General features: G+C 42.8%; 2 protein-coding genes across 3 annotated transcripts in view; one reads left to right on the plus strand and one right to left on the minus strand.

Annotated features, from left to right (window-relative positions):
• Window positions 1–5,921, plus strand: part of LOC120017693 (AT-rich interactive domain-containing protein 5B-like) — a 59,122-nt gene extending 53,201 nt beyond the window's left edge. Inside the window, exons 9-10 of the mRNA XM_038960622.1 lie at window positions 1,052–1,265; window positions 1,693–5,921. Coding sequence (XP_038816550.1) covers window positions 1,052–1,265; window positions 1,693–3,630 — 2,152 coding nt within the window. The 3' untranslated portion in view covers window positions 3,631–5,921. The remainder of the gene's footprint in view (window positions 1–1,051; window positions 1,266–1,692) is intronic.
• A 932-nt stretch (window positions 5,922–6,853) lies between these two features.
• rtkn2a (rhotekin 2a) lies at window positions 6,854–13,648 on the minus strand. Of its 2 annotated transcripts, XM_038960623.1 has the most exons (12): window positions 13,500–13,648; window positions 11,060–11,271; window positions 10,900–10,958; window positions 10,664–10,717; window positions 10,348–10,465; window positions 9,814–10,014; window positions 9,505–9,599; window positions 9,273–9,379; window positions 8,933–9,064; window positions 8,661–8,826; window positions 8,438–8,545; window positions 6,854–8,114 (listed from the first exon to the last, which is right to left on the minus strand). In XM_038960623.1, the coding sequence occupies exons 1-12, from the start codon at window positions 13,632–13,634 to the stop codon at window positions 7,564–7,566; spliced, it is 1,938 nt and encodes a 645-aa protein (XP_038816551.1). In that variant the 5' UTR covers window positions 13,635–13,648; the 3' UTR covers window positions 6,854–7,563. The 2 variants fall into 2 exon arrangements, with proteins under 2 accessions (XP_038816551.1, XP_038816552.1); XM_038960624.1 differs by lacking the exon at window positions 9,814–10,014.
• Window positions 13,649–16,288: the final 2,640 nt, after the last annotated feature.

The raw sequence follows: 16,288 nt of genomic DNA on the forward strand, positions 1-16,288 counted from the left end.
ATCTCTGGTAAAGGGATACTTCGGGATTTTGTCAATGAGGCCCTTTATCTATTTCTCCAGTCAGATGAACTCATGGATAGCATTTTTATGTCTCTGTGTCCAGTACTAAGTTTGAGGTAGTTTCGCAAGCAAATGCTAACTAGCGTTAGTGCAATAACTGGAAGTAATAACTGTTAGCATTATGCTAACACTAGTTAGCAATTGCACTAGCTCTAGTTAGCAACTCCCTTCAAACTGGACGCAGAGACTTAAAAATGGTATCCACGAGTTCATCTGACTCTGGGGGGAAGTAGATAAAGGGCCTCATTGACAAAATCCCGAAGTATCCATTTAATCTTAATATAACTTCCTAGAGCGAATGTCCTCTTCCAATATACGTTGGAGCTTCTCATTACTGTGTGGGGGAGTTATCTTATAAATTGATTTATTTTTTATTCCCAGATCCATGGTGGTTTGCATGTAAACATTCATCTTTAGCCTCCCAAGTGGCGCAGCGGTCTAAGGCACTGCAACGCAGTGTTGTGGCGTCACTACAGCCTGGGTGTCGTTACTGGCTGTGACCGGGAGTTCCATAGGGCGGTGCACAATTGGCCCAGTGTCATTAGGGGAGGGTTTGGCCGGGGGGGCTTTACTTGGCTCATCGCACTTTAGCGACTCCTTCAGGTGGGCTGGGCACCTGCCGGCTGACTTCGGTTGTCAGTTGAACGGTGTTTCCTCCGACACATTGGTGCAGCTGGCTTCCTGGTTAAGCGAGCGGGTGTTAAGAAGCGCGGTTTGGCGGGTCATGTTTCGGAGCATGCATGACTCGACCTTTGTCTCTCCCGAACCCGTTGGGGAGTTGCATCGATGAGACAAGATCGTAATCACGAAAAAGGGGATAAAAATAAATCATATAAAAAAAATTTTTTTTTAAAACATGAATCTTTAAAGACTTGTTGATTCTTAGACATGTTACGTTGCAGCTACATGGGCAGGGTAAGAGGTGATAAATCCATATTAACTTTGTGTCAGATTTAGGCTAACTCAGTCTCTTCCACTCTGACCTTTCCAGGCTCCTCCTCCCTTACGAGAGGCACACCAAAGGAGAGGAAGACAAACCCCTCCCCTCAGCAAAACCCAAAAAACAGGAGCATGGGGCCCAAGAGGGGAGTGCCAAACACAAAGGGATCACAGCGAAACGACCTAAAGGTGGACTACACCAGAGGCAAGGGGCCAGGAAGAAGAGGGAGAGAGGGGACACTGCAAAAAGCCAGGACCTCTCACAGGTCAGTCCCACTAGTTTTCTGTCCGTCTGTCTCAGGCTCTCACAAACACTGGTTCACACACACTCTTTCTTAGAAAAGATAGCATATGCTAACATCACACACGCATCATGTCTATGTATCGAATAACAGTATGGAGGCCTCCCGAGTTGCGCAGTTGTCTAAGGCACTGCATTGCAATGCTTGAGGTGTCACTACAGCCCCGGGGTCGATCCCAGGCTGTGTCACACGGGTTAAGCGAGCAGTGTGTCAAGGTCGTGTTTCAGAGTAAGCATGGCTCTCGACATTCGCCTCTCCCTAGTCCGTACGGGAGTTGCAGCGATGGGACAAGACTGTAATTACCAATTGGATATCACGAAATTCAGGAGAAAAAGGAGTAAAAAGTACACACCAAAAAGAATAACAGTATGGCATGTGTTTTCCCACTAAGGTATCTGAGAAGAAAGGGGACAACCAGGAGCCAGCAGCCATGAAGCAGGATCCTCTGCCCAGAGAAGAGCCTGAAGAGGAGGAGTTACAACTCATCCTGAAGAAAGAGGAGACATTGAGCGAGGAGGAACCATCGCGACTGAATCCCCCCAACACAGACTGCCACAGAGCCACACCTGTCCTCCACAGTGAACTGTCTCCACTGTCCGAGTGGAGACATCCCCACCAGCCACAGTCAGACAAACTCAACCCTGAGCAAAGGGACCAAGCTGATGGAACCCTGTCTAAGACCCCATATCCATACCACTGGGACAACAACAGTAAGCCTGGGTATAGCAGTCTACTTGACCCAAGCAAAACTGACATTCCGGTAGCTAAAGACACAGACAGTCACGGTTATGGACATGGTGGGAGGGTGGGGAAGGTGCTGCCCATGTGTAAGCAGAGCCCACCCTCACTGCAGCAGTACTCCACAGAGCTAATCACAGACAAACAGGACTCCCCCAGTAAAAACAAAGAGATTAATCAGTGTCACATGCCCATGCCAACAGCGTACTCAAAGGACAACCTGGGGGTCATGTCCCCACTAGCCAAGAAGAAGCTCCTCTCCCAAGTCTGTGAGACAAATCATTACTCGTTCAGTTCCCCTCCTCTTCCTCTTCCTCCTCCCACTCCGTCAGCCAGTGTGGGTGATGTGAGCGACAGTTGTGTTGAAGAGGTGGTGAAACTGAGGCAGGACTCCCTGCCGGATAGCCTAGAGATGGCTCCCGTCTTCAGGCCTTCTGTCATCCAGCACGCCCAGAGCATCAAACCCCAGCAAGAGAGGAGTCCTCTGGGGGATTTGTCTGAGCCCTTAACTTGCAGAGTGAGCCACTTCCAGCCCCAGCTCCACCCCCCCTGGCACCCCTACCTCCACAGGACTGAGACCCAGGATGGAGAGGAGAACGCAGGGGAGACACGGATGCAGCAGCAGCCCATTCAGGCACCACCAGGCTACGCAGGTGACTGCTACTCCTCCCCTCACTTACACAACCTCTACCGGCAGACAGAGAACTGTCTGAGTCAAGAGCGAATGGACAGTTATCCCAACAGAGACAAACATGGACATTTTATCAGGGAACGCCAGAGCAGCGAGGTATTCACCTCAAACAATTCTGACAGAGAATGTTTGACTTACAGAGCTCCCCACTTCTCTGAGAGGACACAAACACATGGGGATAGACCAATGGAAGAGGAACCTCGAGATTTCAGTATTTCCAAGCCTGTCTCTCAAAGGATGTCTTTCACAAAGCCCTCTTTCTGTGGCCTCCCGTATCCCATGATGCACCAGAGTTTAGACTGTCACCCCAAAGCGTGCAGAGTCCCTCCGATGACTATATCTACCACCAAACACCTGGAACCCCTTCAGCCTTTCTTCAACCCTAAAAGCCACGCTGAGACTGTTGGTGCCTCTAGACCCAGTAAGAGAAGCCTGGGGGAACTAGAGAACGAGGGGGTGCCAGACCGCAAGGTGCGAGTGGTGACCCCCATGCACCCCGCCGGCTCTGTCCGCCGAGGCGACCCACAGGGAGAGGAGTTCAAACCAGCCGAACCGGCGCACGCCGTCCACTTCCACCTCCACAGCCACATTCCCGAGGGCCACACCTACCCTCCCCACGCGCCCTTCTACCCAGGGATGTACCCCGGGATGCAGGACGCCCTCCATCACAACCTCCAGTACCTGAAGAGCCAGACAGCCGTGTCCCCTCTGGTCCCTCCGCTAGCCTTCCACTCCATGATGCTACAGAGGCAGTTGATGGCCTCCCAGCCCAGCCCTCACCACTTCTACAGGCACCCTGGGGGGGCGGCCCTGTACGGGGACCTCCTGCACCACCTGTACCCCCTGTCCACCCTCACCCACCCACAGCTGTCCTCCATGCACCCCAGCACCAGACTCTAACAGACGGACCCACGTGGAGCTTAACCGTCTCACCCTGGGACAGTGGATCTAGTGTTCTATTCTTCAGTAAGCATGACAACACTGATTAACTGTAGATGGTGGATTAACTCTTTAGTCAGGCACTCAGTTCCATTTTTGTGTATTTTTTTGTTTTTTGCACTGTATCACCACTTAGTTACTTTGGATAAATTTGCACTCTATGTAGTGTTTGTGTTCACCAACCAGGTTGTTTCTCTCACTCAACAGTCAGGTTCTTATTATCTTTGAGTGTGGAGGGAGACAGAGAAAAGCCATTGGCATGCATGTCAGGGGGATAATCATATTTGCTGGGTCTCCAAAGGATTGGATTCCAAATCACTGCAATGCGACAACTTCATCCTCCAAATGTGTTCTGGGGATTTTTATCAGGTTGAAACACTTAAAAACATGAGGGGACTATCTAAAATAAACTATTTTCACAAGATTTACCATCGGAAAAGTTCACGCAACTGTTAAGCATTCGGCTACTCCACCTTCAATCAATGTTCTGGATCTGTTTACAGCTCTCTAGTGTGGTGCTGTGGCCTGTTTGTGTTCATGTATTAGACCACTACACGTCTTAGAAATGACTGTGTTAAAATAAGGTGCTGTACAAAACCACAAGGTGCTGAGGTATTGTATGTAGATAACAGCTCATTTTCATCAGAACACCCAAGCTGTGAAGAAACCGCATTTGACGTTTTTTCATCAGTTGTTTTTAAGGCAAGTCGTATCGTTTGTCAGGAACATTCTCTCAAAATTTGTTGACCCTTGAGAGGTGGGAAAGTGACCCAGATACATTAATATATTGAACAGAAGGTATTTATACTGCGCTTAACATGAGTCACTGATGCTGCCTACTGTGACATCTGACAGCTCTTATCTTGACATAGCTCTGAAACATCACTGGTCTAAGGCTGTTTACTGCGCCTCCTTCATTCAACAGCATAATGCATGATAAATACAAATGTGTCTTGTAGATTATTGCTTTGTGAATATCTGTGCCTTTCTTAATCTTTGATTAGGGGTTGCAGCACTAGTTTTCTATCATGACTGATTTTCAGGAGACTGTTGTAGGCTTGGCCTACAGTATGTGCAGCCCACCGGAGTTGGATGTGACCTGGACGCGCCAGCCTCAGTTGAAGACCGTTGTCTAGCCCAAGAACTGCATGTACTTTAGTTTTTTGTTTTTAAGCGTATTTGAGATTATCTGTATAATGGAAAGCGCTATATAAAATAAATCTATTATTATTACAGTTATAAGGTTCCATTCTATCATCACATTGCAGTGCAAACTCATTGGACTGTAATTGTATAGTACCATAGTTACCGTTTAGCACAGGGATAGTTAAGCACTGGTGTAGAGAATGGCTACTATAATAGATTTATGTGCCACTGCCAGACATAGTGATCAAAAGGCAGCGTGTAGCGCCCGAGGAATAATAGCACCTGGTCTGGGTTAACAACCATCATAACTGCTTTTAATGGGTATTTGGAACATGTGAAATATAGGTAACACATTTGCTGTTTAAATTTGTTTTAAAGCCAATCAACTGAGATTGAGCAGACACTTAAAGGAAAACACCCCAAAACTATATTTTGGTATTTGTTTCATTAGTCCATTGTTGATATAGTCCCAACATGTTTTGCATGTCAGCAATCAAGTTTTCAAGATATACAACTTGCAAGATACAGAAATACAGCCGTTACGATGCTGCGTATTTCTGTATTTTTAATGTTATACATCTTGAAAACTTGATTGCTGAAATGCAAAACATTTTGGGACTAATGAAACAAATAGCAAAATATAGTTTTGGGGTGGAATTTTTTTCCTTTAAGATAAACATTCATTCACAATTACATGCTCTTAATGTCATGTTTGCCTCAGCAGCGTCAGTAACTGACGTTTAAGTTCCTTAACGTTCAAATCCATTCTCTGGCATCTTTCTATGTCTGACTTTTTAATAATGTAAATACTTTTGACTGTCTGTTATGTGTAATATGTTATAATCTGTAAATAGTATAAATGCATACAGCTGGTTACACAATCTAGATGTCACAGGTCACCTTACATTTAGATCTGAACACTAAAGTTAGGACATTTTTTATTTGCTTGTTTTGTGTTCTTGTTTTCCACATTGTTCCCATGTTTTTCTTTAAAGTGTTTTTGATACTATGTGCCATCTGTTTACCAATGATTCAGCTGGCAAACAAGAAAAACATTTTGTATTATATGATCCTCTGTATATTTAATTAAAATATTTTACTATCTATGAATGTCTTTCTCCCCCTAATTGTGGTGGTACTATACCACAGATGGGTGGGATTGGGAAATGGAACTCATTTCCTAAGAAGATTCATTGTGAAATATTGAAATGTCATGTAGACCCAACTACAAATCTATTCCAAGGCATTTTACCAGTGTTGGGTCATACTCATAACATCTTAATGCAATTTGCTGACAGCAACCTGTTCCAGACATACTAAGGTTGCTAATAATTCAAAGAAAGGTTTTGTGTTTCCATTAAGTGGCTGTATGCAGACTGGTAATACATTTTCAGTTGAGGTATATCTAAAAGTACAGACCGTACCTAGGTCTGATTAGGGAGTGATGAAGTGTCCTTATATTAGAATGGTATTAGCTGATATTGGGTGTTATCTAGGACAAGAAGTATTATTCACATTAAAAAGGACATCAGTGGTCATTTATATCAGATAGTTATATGCAATGTTACGTCAATGAGTCTGCCCTTTCTAAAAGTGATTTGAGTCACGTTACCCACAACTGATTATACAGCATTTGCTGCAGTATGTGGATGTGCTTAGCCTGCTTAAGGTGTTACCGCCACCTCCTGGTACAACTGCACTATGATGGAGGATATTTTGGTTACTAGTTTTTACATTTATAAATGGCACAAGACCATCAGCAGGCTAGTCAAAGCTCACATTAAGCATTAGTTGGAGCAAATAAACAAAGAAAGTAAACATTTTTTTTAAAGTAGTAGAAATGGGTTTTAATCCAAAACATCAAAGACCGTTAGCTATCTTACAGTATATGAGGAGGGAAACAAGATAATCGAATACGTTAGGGCTACACAGACCATCAACAAATCAGAGATCTCTGGAACAACAATTAACTTTAGACATTCCACCGAATATTGTTAACGAATACTTAAATTGTATTAAAAAATGACAAACAGCATGGTGCTTTGAAATCCTGTGTATTTTAGCAAATGCTAGCCTAACTACTAAATAAATTGCTAATTATTTAGTACAATAATGATACATCTACAATTCCAAAACAGTTCCTTAAAACCCATTGTCGCTCTACTTATTAAAAAACGTTTTTAAAAAGAATAGAAAACAAAAGTGATAACTGGCTCAGGCCACAGTGTACTGTGCATTAGTTTGGTCCGCTAGAAAGTGTCATGTCCCATTTCAATCTTCAGGCCACTGCTTATATTGAGTGCAGCGCAAAACTGAAATTATTTTCTCCTCTACTGGCCTATAAGATCATTTCTTGCAATGCTTACATTAGATCCACTATTCACTGTGTCGGTGATAAGTGTTCAATATATATCGTTTCAGTGATATATTCTGGTTAGAAAGGCCAATGCATTAAGGACTATTATCATAGTGGTTAAGTACACCATGCCAAAAGAACCAAGAGAACATTATTTATCCCAAAGGTCCCACATTCAGAAGTGTATTTGCAGTCCATACATGCTAATATTCCTACAATGAGTAATTGGACACACATTGGAATAAGACAGTTTCATTAAAGGAAGGTTGCTTAGTCATTAAGAAATGTCCCTAAAAACACCCAAATAGGTCCTATTAGTAAAAGTTAAAAGGCATATTTGGGCCACTGGCGACCCTGGCTTCAGGCTTTAGTCCCAGGTGAGGTTCAGTCAGTCACCAGGCTTTAGGGTTCATCTTCTCCCTAAAGGACTTCCTCAGTTTGTTGCGTGGAGCAGGGATGGGGGCAGGCCTGGGGGGGACATCAGGAGTCTGGGGGTACTCCAAGTCCTGCTGGGGAGGCTCTATCTGGCCCAGGGGGGTGTTCTTTCTGGATAGGCCACCAGGGTTCCTCTGCAGCTGCTGGATGATGGCAGAGAACTTGGCGTCCAGCGAGGGACGTCCCGTCTTGGTTCGCGCCCCAACGTTCTCCTTTTCCTGATACAGAGGAGGGGGTCTGGCTGGTGGGAGGCTGAAAGGCTGCTTGTCAGCAGGTGGGGGCGGGGCACGCCTCTTCTTGTTGCCATTGGAGACAGAGCTGGGACTCTCTTTGCCCGGAGACAAAACACTCTTCTGCACCACCATGGAGATGGACCCATCAAACAGAGTAGACCATTTAGGAGGCTCTCTTGCCTCCTCCTCACCAATGAGGAAGTGGCCCCCTGTTTCCTCGATTTTGTTGTGGATGATGTCGGTGATACTCTCAAACTTTCCAGGAGAATTTATACCTTTAGAAACAAAATGGAAAATGTACTAAATTAATCATATAGTATATAAATAGTGTCTGACAGCTAAAAGGTCCCAACACTGGTTTCTGTAAGACAGTTTTACAGAAACTTAGTGACCTCTTCAGAGGAGTTCACATGATCTGACTGATTATTTGATTATGTGATGGATTGTATTAATATTTGATTGATTGCATTTTATATTTAATGTGTGTGTATCGCAGGGCTCATTTGAAAAATAAGTAAGTTGTATTTTCTCACCCAAAACTGCATATCAGAAAAATCTAAGACAATATGTAGTCAAAGGTTTAGGGCACTGGACTTACTCAGATCATTGTAGACAGAGTCAGCCTGTTTGGTGAGGAAGAGTGGGGGTTTCTTTGGTGACGCAACCTCAATCTTCATCAGCTCACTACAGCAGTGCTGCCACTGACCTGGGAGAGAAGATAAATCAGATCAGAGCATTGGGTGGAGAAATACAATTTGGATTAAATCTGTGAAAGAAAGAGCCTGAGATTAAGGTTTTTGTTAACTCTTCCAAACACTCACTCTGGTCGTAGAAGTGCTGCCAGAATGCTTCCATCCAGTCCTCCAGCTCCTCCCTGCTGTCAGTTGTGAAGATGTTGGTCAGAGCCCCCCCCACCACTGGGTTGGTGATGGTCAGACTGTTGGACCTCTTCTGAGGGCCCTTATCCACCACACGGATCCTAGTGTCCTGGACAGAGAAACAGCAGGACAGCCAAGGGATGAAAAACTGAAAACTAACAGTTATGTGCTGTTCTATCACAATCATTTGGGTCGATTACCATGGCAATGTCTACCTTGTTGGTGGGTATGATGAGGCTGGGCTCCACCTTGGCAGTAATCTCCTCAGGGGTGTAGTAGCAGAACAGACTCCCAGCCCTGAGCACACAGTACAGGCTGCAGTACCGGGACAGCCCCTCCACACTTTGCTGGAATAGAAGACAATTATTATTTATTATGGGTATTATGTAGTGAGCTACCGTAAGACATTGGTTTACTTTTCTACACCATAGAATGGTATGTTATATGACTAAAGAAGGTTTTAGCTCTACTTATCAGGGCTTGACTGGCAGGGCTAGATATGGTACTCTATAGTTTGTCAGGGAGCAGTCAGAGAGTTGATAACAGTTAGCTCACCTGCTGAATCAGATAGCCATTCATCATGTCCTGGGTCATACAGACAGGCTGGGCAACTAGACGGCAGCAGAGGTTCCCATAGAGGGGCAGCCAGGAGGACGACTCAGCTAAAGAGAAAACAGTCCAAACAAGGCATATTGTGACAATAATTTCTGAAGCCATAAACATGCAATGAAATGTATCTTTAACGCAAAGCGGTATATAAGAATGTCCAATGAAGTGTTGCTCTTACCATCCTGGAGGACTATGAGAGAATGGGACTGGAAGCCCCCATCGGCCCAGGCCAAGCCCAGAGAGGTGTACGCCAGCAGGCTGTACCTTGCCCCCCTAGGAAGGACAGACAGAGACCCAAAGTGATTTAACATACAAGACTAACCAGATGACTGACTAGGCAAAAGGCAACAACCAGCCAAACCAAAAGGGGTGACTACAGTACAGTAAATCTGGGCCCTACCCATTACATATAATCAGCACCCAACGTTGTTCCTGACCATGAGACCTGACCAGGGAAAACTCTGGGCCTTAACTACAGCTCACGTACAGGGGTATTGGGTTGGACTGCAGGAAAGCATCAGGGTCTCCAGCTTCAAGCAGGGGGCAGAGTTTCCTCCCAGATGCCCTGCCAAATGAGCTGCGTAACTTCTTGGCCAGTTTCTTTGGGGTGTTGACCAGGATGGTCTCCTCCTCTATGGCACAGCTATACAGCTCCACTTTCAGCTCGAAGGCAGGCCCAACACCGTTACTGTCAATCAGGAGGGAAATGTCCGATTCAGAACACTTAAAGATGCATTCCAAACTTTTGTATAATTTCAGCCAGTAGTTTTGAAAGTGGCGCTCACAAGCCAAAAGTGGTCCCTGTTTTTTGTGTACTACATCATCCATTTTGTATGATATCATACGAGCTTTGTAATTTGTTTGATATGTTACGAATCCAATTTATGCAATATGTTACAAATTTGGATCCCGGAATGCATCTTTAACAAGAGACTGGAGAGAAGATGATAGGGTCCTGCAGACATAGAACCAAGGTATCCCATTTCAAGAATATGAGTTTGTATTTGTGGTGAATACTTACAAAACTGTTACACCCTCAAAACAAACATCAGTCATCGATCTGTCCACAACCACCATCTCCGTGTCAAAAACTTCAGATCCAATTCTCATCAGGCAGAAGATGGCAACCCGCCGCGTGCCTAAAACCAGGATTCACAACCATAACTACATCCAGACTCAGAATACATATTTTGAATATTGGCAAGGACATGGCTTGTATATGAGAATTGCTATAGTTATTAGGTTCAGTGTCAATGAACTGAACTTCCAAAGCATCGGTTTCTCCTATGTTGCTTTCCTTTTCCTTCACTGAAAACAATAAATGACAATCTACTCACTCCCTTTGTTATTAAAGTGGTCAGAGTCTTTCCACATCAATGGTATGCGCAGCCCTACAGTGGAGGACAAAGACAAACCTGTCAGTAAATGGAAGAATCCCAGTATACTTTCCAACAACGGTGATAAGACAAGTGGCTCGGCTCAAATATCTAATGATCTTCATGAATATCAAAAGGAAACGTATGATACAGGACGGTCATTGTTCCCTTCTGACAAATAAAGAGAAGGATCTTACCAGACAAGGCCACTCTTCCTCTGCAGGCCACACGATCATCTGAAACTCGATCTGATAGTCTATGGCACACAAAACACATTAGTAATTCAACATCACTTACGGAGCACGACTCCACAAACAAACACACATAACCAGACAATAGAAGGTCCGGTATCTTTACCTCTGAGATATGACTCTCATATCGTCGTTCTCCTTGTGCATTTCTGTCTCCTTGTGCATTTCTGTCATGTAGGCCTTGATCCGAGTGTTGCAGGTCAGGAGGTTCTTGGAGGCATTCAGGATCTGCTCTCTATTGGTGCTAGCCACCAGGAGCTTGTAGGCCCCATCCCGCATGCGGATCTCAAAGTCTATCTTCTCCTGCATGTTAGTGTCCTGTAGGAGGGGGATAACACCATAGTAATAGAAATAGAGTGAATTACAATAGTGTGGATTCAACGGAGACAGGTAGCTAAAGAGTTTGGTGATATCCTCTAGCTAAAGGATGTGACATGTCACAGACAGGAGACAGTGATGGGTTCTGGGTGAGAGAGAGGTGAGGACACAGATCTTGATGACCGAGGGAGACTGGAAGGCAAGTCAATAGAGCAAAGACAAAATGTGAAGAATGTTAAATGGTTCAAAAACACTCATTTGAAACAGAATTTAATCCCTCTGAAATAAAGAAACTCAAAACATGACACAAATGTATGGTTGGGCAGACAAAAGATTGACAGGGTTTGATGTGCATGACATGTTGGGTGGTCTTTGCTAGAACACAAGAGAAAAGACAACATAGGGATTATGATGACGTTTATTAAAGGACAAAATCATTTGTTTACACCACAGACATCTGATGGTGGGTAGAGGCTAAATAAAGTGTACTATTTATAGCCTATAGTTTTCTGATTATTTAGCCTGGATCTCTTTCTCCTCTATTTTGTCACCTGTAGTTTCTTAGAAATCTGTCTTGTGTAAAACAAATTCATGTCCTCTTTAATTTCATGAGTGTCATTCAGATGTAGACATTTTCATGCATTTTGCCTGCAAGAACATTCGTTTGTTAATAAAGCAAACAAAATTAACGTTTCGATAAACATGCAAAGCAGCAGTGTTCTTCATGACCACTGAAAAGTTATGTAGGAGAGAAAAGGGTCCAATCTATACAGCTAGCATATTGTAACGGGCTAATGTGACGCTCCATTAGCCGTCACAGGACAGGTGCTATTTGGCGTAGCAGATATTTTTCGACCAACCTTATTAACTTGGCAACGATGCCATATTCGTTCCCATTCGGCCAATGCATGCATCTTCTAAAATTTCCGTATCCAGTTGCAGGTGGTTCGTTTTAAATTTAGAAAATGCTCAGTTATAAAATAAGTCATTTTTTTGTTACGTTAAGTTATCCAACAGTGTACACCTGTCTCAATCAATGAGAGGAGATTTGAAATAGAATCATCTTGTCTATGTGCTATGCCAAACAGTACCTATCCTGTAACGGCTAATGGAGTATCACATTACATAGCCCGATACAATCTGCTATCCAGTGGTGGAAAAAGTACACAATTGTCATACTTGAGTAAAAGTACAGATACGTTAATAGAAAATTAATCAAGTAAAAGTCACCCAGTAAAATACTACTTGAGTAAAAGTCTAAAAGTATTTGGTTTTAAATATACTTAAGTATCAAAAGTAAATGTAATTGATACATTTACTTAAGTATCAAAAGTATAAATAATTTCTAATTCCTTATATTAAGCAAACCAGACAGCACCATTTCCTTTTTTTAATTTACTGCTGGACAGGGGCACACTCCAACTCTCAGACAGAATTTACAAATGAATGATGTGTTTAGTGAGTCCACCAGATCAGAGGCAGTATTAATGACCAGGGATGTTCTCTTGATAAGTGTGTGAATTGGACCATTTCCCTGTCCTGCAAGCATTCAAAATGTAATGAATACTTTTGCCTGTCAGGGAAAATGTATGGAGTAAAAAGTACATTATTGTCTTTAGGAATGTAGCGAATTAAAAGTAAAAGTTCTAAAACATAAAAATAGTAAAGTACAGATAAACAACAACAAAAAAATACTTAAGTAGTAGTATTTTTACTTAAGTACTTTACACCACTGCTGCTAGCTAAGTTCTATTCAGAAATAGCCACTATCAGAAGGAAGTATACATCTCCATAAGTGTCAGTATAAGTGCCTAGACAGAGGCTATGTAGCCAAGTAAAACTCAACATATCGTGGAGATGACGTTTACATACCTTGGCAGCGAGGCTGGGTTGTTTCTGGACAGAGCCAGAGTGGATTTAGTAACGTATCACATACATAGATTGAATTGAGGCCAGTGTTTTACAAAATCAGTGATCATAAAAGAAAGCGTTGGAACAGTTAGCAAACCACTAATATTTCTGCATTTACGTTAGCTAGCTAGAGCGCAAATTATAACACTACTGTAACGCTATGTAGAATAAATCGTCAACTCAGCTGGGTACGTTAGTTGTTAGCTAACGTTAACTAGCTGACGTGTTCGTTAGACAGGCATCAGTTACAGAAAAACGTCAGTTTGCTAGCCTAGTAGTTAGCTAATCGGTTGACAACAAACAAACTGGCACATTACCTCTGATTGCAAGAATACAGTGCTCTCACTTATCTTCTTTCTTTTTATCTCCATTGCGAGAGAGGAACACGAGGACCTAGCACTTGCATTTCTCCTGAAATTTTGAACGTCCCGCTGATAGTCCATATTCGCCATTCGTCCAGACAAGCCCTCCGTGCTTTTCCTATCAATTCAGTGATGACGCGTTCCGCTGCCAAACAAAACTGGATTCTACCATTTTCAAATTCGAATTTCAAATTCGATTCTAGGATGTCTGATAACCACAGCAGTGGTGTGTGTTTGAAATTCGCTGTATGTGTTTTATCTCCAAGTAATAAGTTAAACATGACATTGATTCATGCATTTTACCAAGATATGGTCTGATTTTATACCCCGTCTGTCTCAGAGAGTGGTCACGCCGAATTGTGAGCTGCACATTATGGGATGCAAGCAACAATAATAATTCAATGGCCTGACACTTAATAATTTACAATTTCTTATTTATTAACTTAGTTGGCAATTTGTACAGTTACATTACTATTTATTCCATTCAACAAAAACGTATTTTGCGCTGTTATATATGCCATCATGTGCAACGCTGCTGTTCTGTTTCAGTAGCCATTAAACGCGACATTGTAGCAATTTACTAGCAACATTCCATTGATATTTTGTTGCTGATCGTCACTATCTAGTATTCTTTCCCTGTGCAGCTTCCCAGACGCGTCTACTATAAAGGAGGTTGGGGAGGCTGTGCTCACTACTCTCACTGACTTAACATTTTCAAAAGCGTTCTCAGGACATTTGTGTGCAGGGGGAATTCTAGCTTTTTTTCGACATGACACTGTTATTCAAATACAGGTAAACTATATGCACGCGAGATTACATGTATACACAGCTTGAAATAGATAATGTTGTACATTTATTAAACACCATATGGGGCTATGTATCGGTAGGAGCCGCCTGGCTAGCTAGCTAGTCCTGATGAGCCATGCATAGGGTAGGAAGAGATGCTAGCAGCGTTAGCTAATAACTAGCCTACATAAAACATTACCTGTTACATGTACGACATAAGCTGTTGTACACAGTTAATATTGAATGCCGTTATGTATCATTGCTTAGCTAAATACTTGAATTGCATGTGCTTGAGTCTGCTGTCAACCCAGCCTGATCTCATAGACTAGACGTAACATAGTAAACGTATATCTGGGTAATTCAAATTAGTATGATAAGTTTGGTATGCTTACATAAGACCAGGGGGGAAAGTAAGGTGGTCTGGTATGATGTCCCTGAAAATTAATAGTGGGGGTACACCTTACCGGTAAAACATGAGCATATTACAATTGATACATGCCCCCAAAAATAGGCTACTACACCATTATTGAACATTACTGTATGTCAGCTAGAGGTCAACCGATTAATCGGAATGGCCGATTAATTAGGGCCGAGTTCAAGTTTTCATAACAATCGGAAATCGGTATTTTTGGACACCGATTTGGCCGATTTTTAAAAAATTATTATATAATTGTTTATTTTTTGACACCTTTATTTAATCTTTATTTAACTAGGCAAGTCAGTTAAGAACAGATTCTTATTTTCAATGACGGCCTAGGAACGGTGGGTTAACTGCCTCGTTCAGGGGTTGAACGACAAATTTTTACCTTGTCAGCTCGGGGGATTCAATCTTGCAACCTTACAGTTAACTAGTCCAACGCTCTAACCACCTGATTACATTGCACTCCACGAGGAGCCTGCCTGTTACTCGAATGCAGTAAAAGCCAAGGTAAGTTGCTAGCTAGCATTAAACGTATCTTATAAAAAACAATCAATCAATCATAATCACTAGTTAACTACACATGGTTGATGATATTACTAGTTTATCTAGCGTGTCCCGCGTTGCATATAATCGATGCGGTGCGTATCGTTGCTCCAATGTGTACCTAACCATAAACATCAATGCCTTTCTTAAAATCAATACACAGAAGTATATATTTTTAAACCTGCATATTTAGCTAAAAGAAATCCAGGTTAGCAGGCAATATTAACCAGGTGAAATTGTGTCAATTCTCTTGCGTTCATTGCACGCAGAGTCAGTGTATATGCAACAGTTTGGGCCGCCTAATTTGCCAGAATTTTACGTAATTATGACATAACATTGAAGGTTGTGCAATGTAACAGGAATATTTAGACTTATGGATGCCACCCGTTAGATAAAATACGGAACAGTTCCGTATTTCACTGAAAGAATTAACGTCTTGTTTTCGAGATGATAGTTTCCGGATTCGACCATATTAATGACCTAAGGCTCGTATTTCTGTGTGTTATGATGTTATAACTAAGTCTATGATTTCATAGAGCAGTCTGACTGAGCGGTGGTAGGCAGCAGCAGGCTCGTAAGCATTCATTCAAACAGCACTTTCCTGCGTTTTGCCAGAAGCTCTTCGCTGTGCTTCAAGCCTATCAACTCCCGAGATTAGGCTGGTGTAACCGATGTGAAATGGCTAGCTAGTTAGCGGGGTGCGCGCTAATAGCGCTTCAAACGTCACTCGCTCTGAGACTTGGAGTAGTTGTTCCCCTTGCTCTGCAAGGGCCGCGGATTTTGTGGAGCGATGGGTAACGATGCTTCGAGGGTGGCTGTTGTCGATGTGTTCCTGGTTCGAGCCCAGGTAGGGGCGAGGAGAGGGACGGAAGCTATACTGTTGCACTGGCAATACTAAAGTGCCTATAAGAACATCCAATAGTCAAAGGTATATGAAATACAAATGGTATAGAGAAATTTTCCTATAATAACTACAACCTAAAACTTCTTACCT

The sequence above is a fragment of the Salvelinus namaycush genome, chromosome 22 (genome assembly GCF_016432855.1).
Source record: "Salvelinus namaycush isolate Seneca chromosome 22, SaNama_1.0, whole genome shotgun sequence".
Lineage (NCBI taxonomy): Eukaryota > Metazoa > Chordata > Actinopteri > Salmoniformes > Salmonidae > Salvelinus > Salvelinus namaycush.

Coding starts and splice junctions, on each gene's coding strand:
- rtkn2a (XM_038960623.1), bottom strand. CDS start 13,634: ATGGCGAATATGGACTATCAGCGGGACGTTCAAAATTTCAGGAGAAAT. Junction 9,065..9,272: donor ATGGCTATCTGATTCAGCAG/GTGAGCTAACTG, acceptor CTTCTATTCCAG/CAAAGTGTGGAGGGGCTGTC. Junction 8,546..8,660: donor GCAGCACTTCTACGACCAGA/GTGAGTGTTTGG, acceptor CTTCTCTCCCAG/GTCAGTGGCAGCACTGCTGT.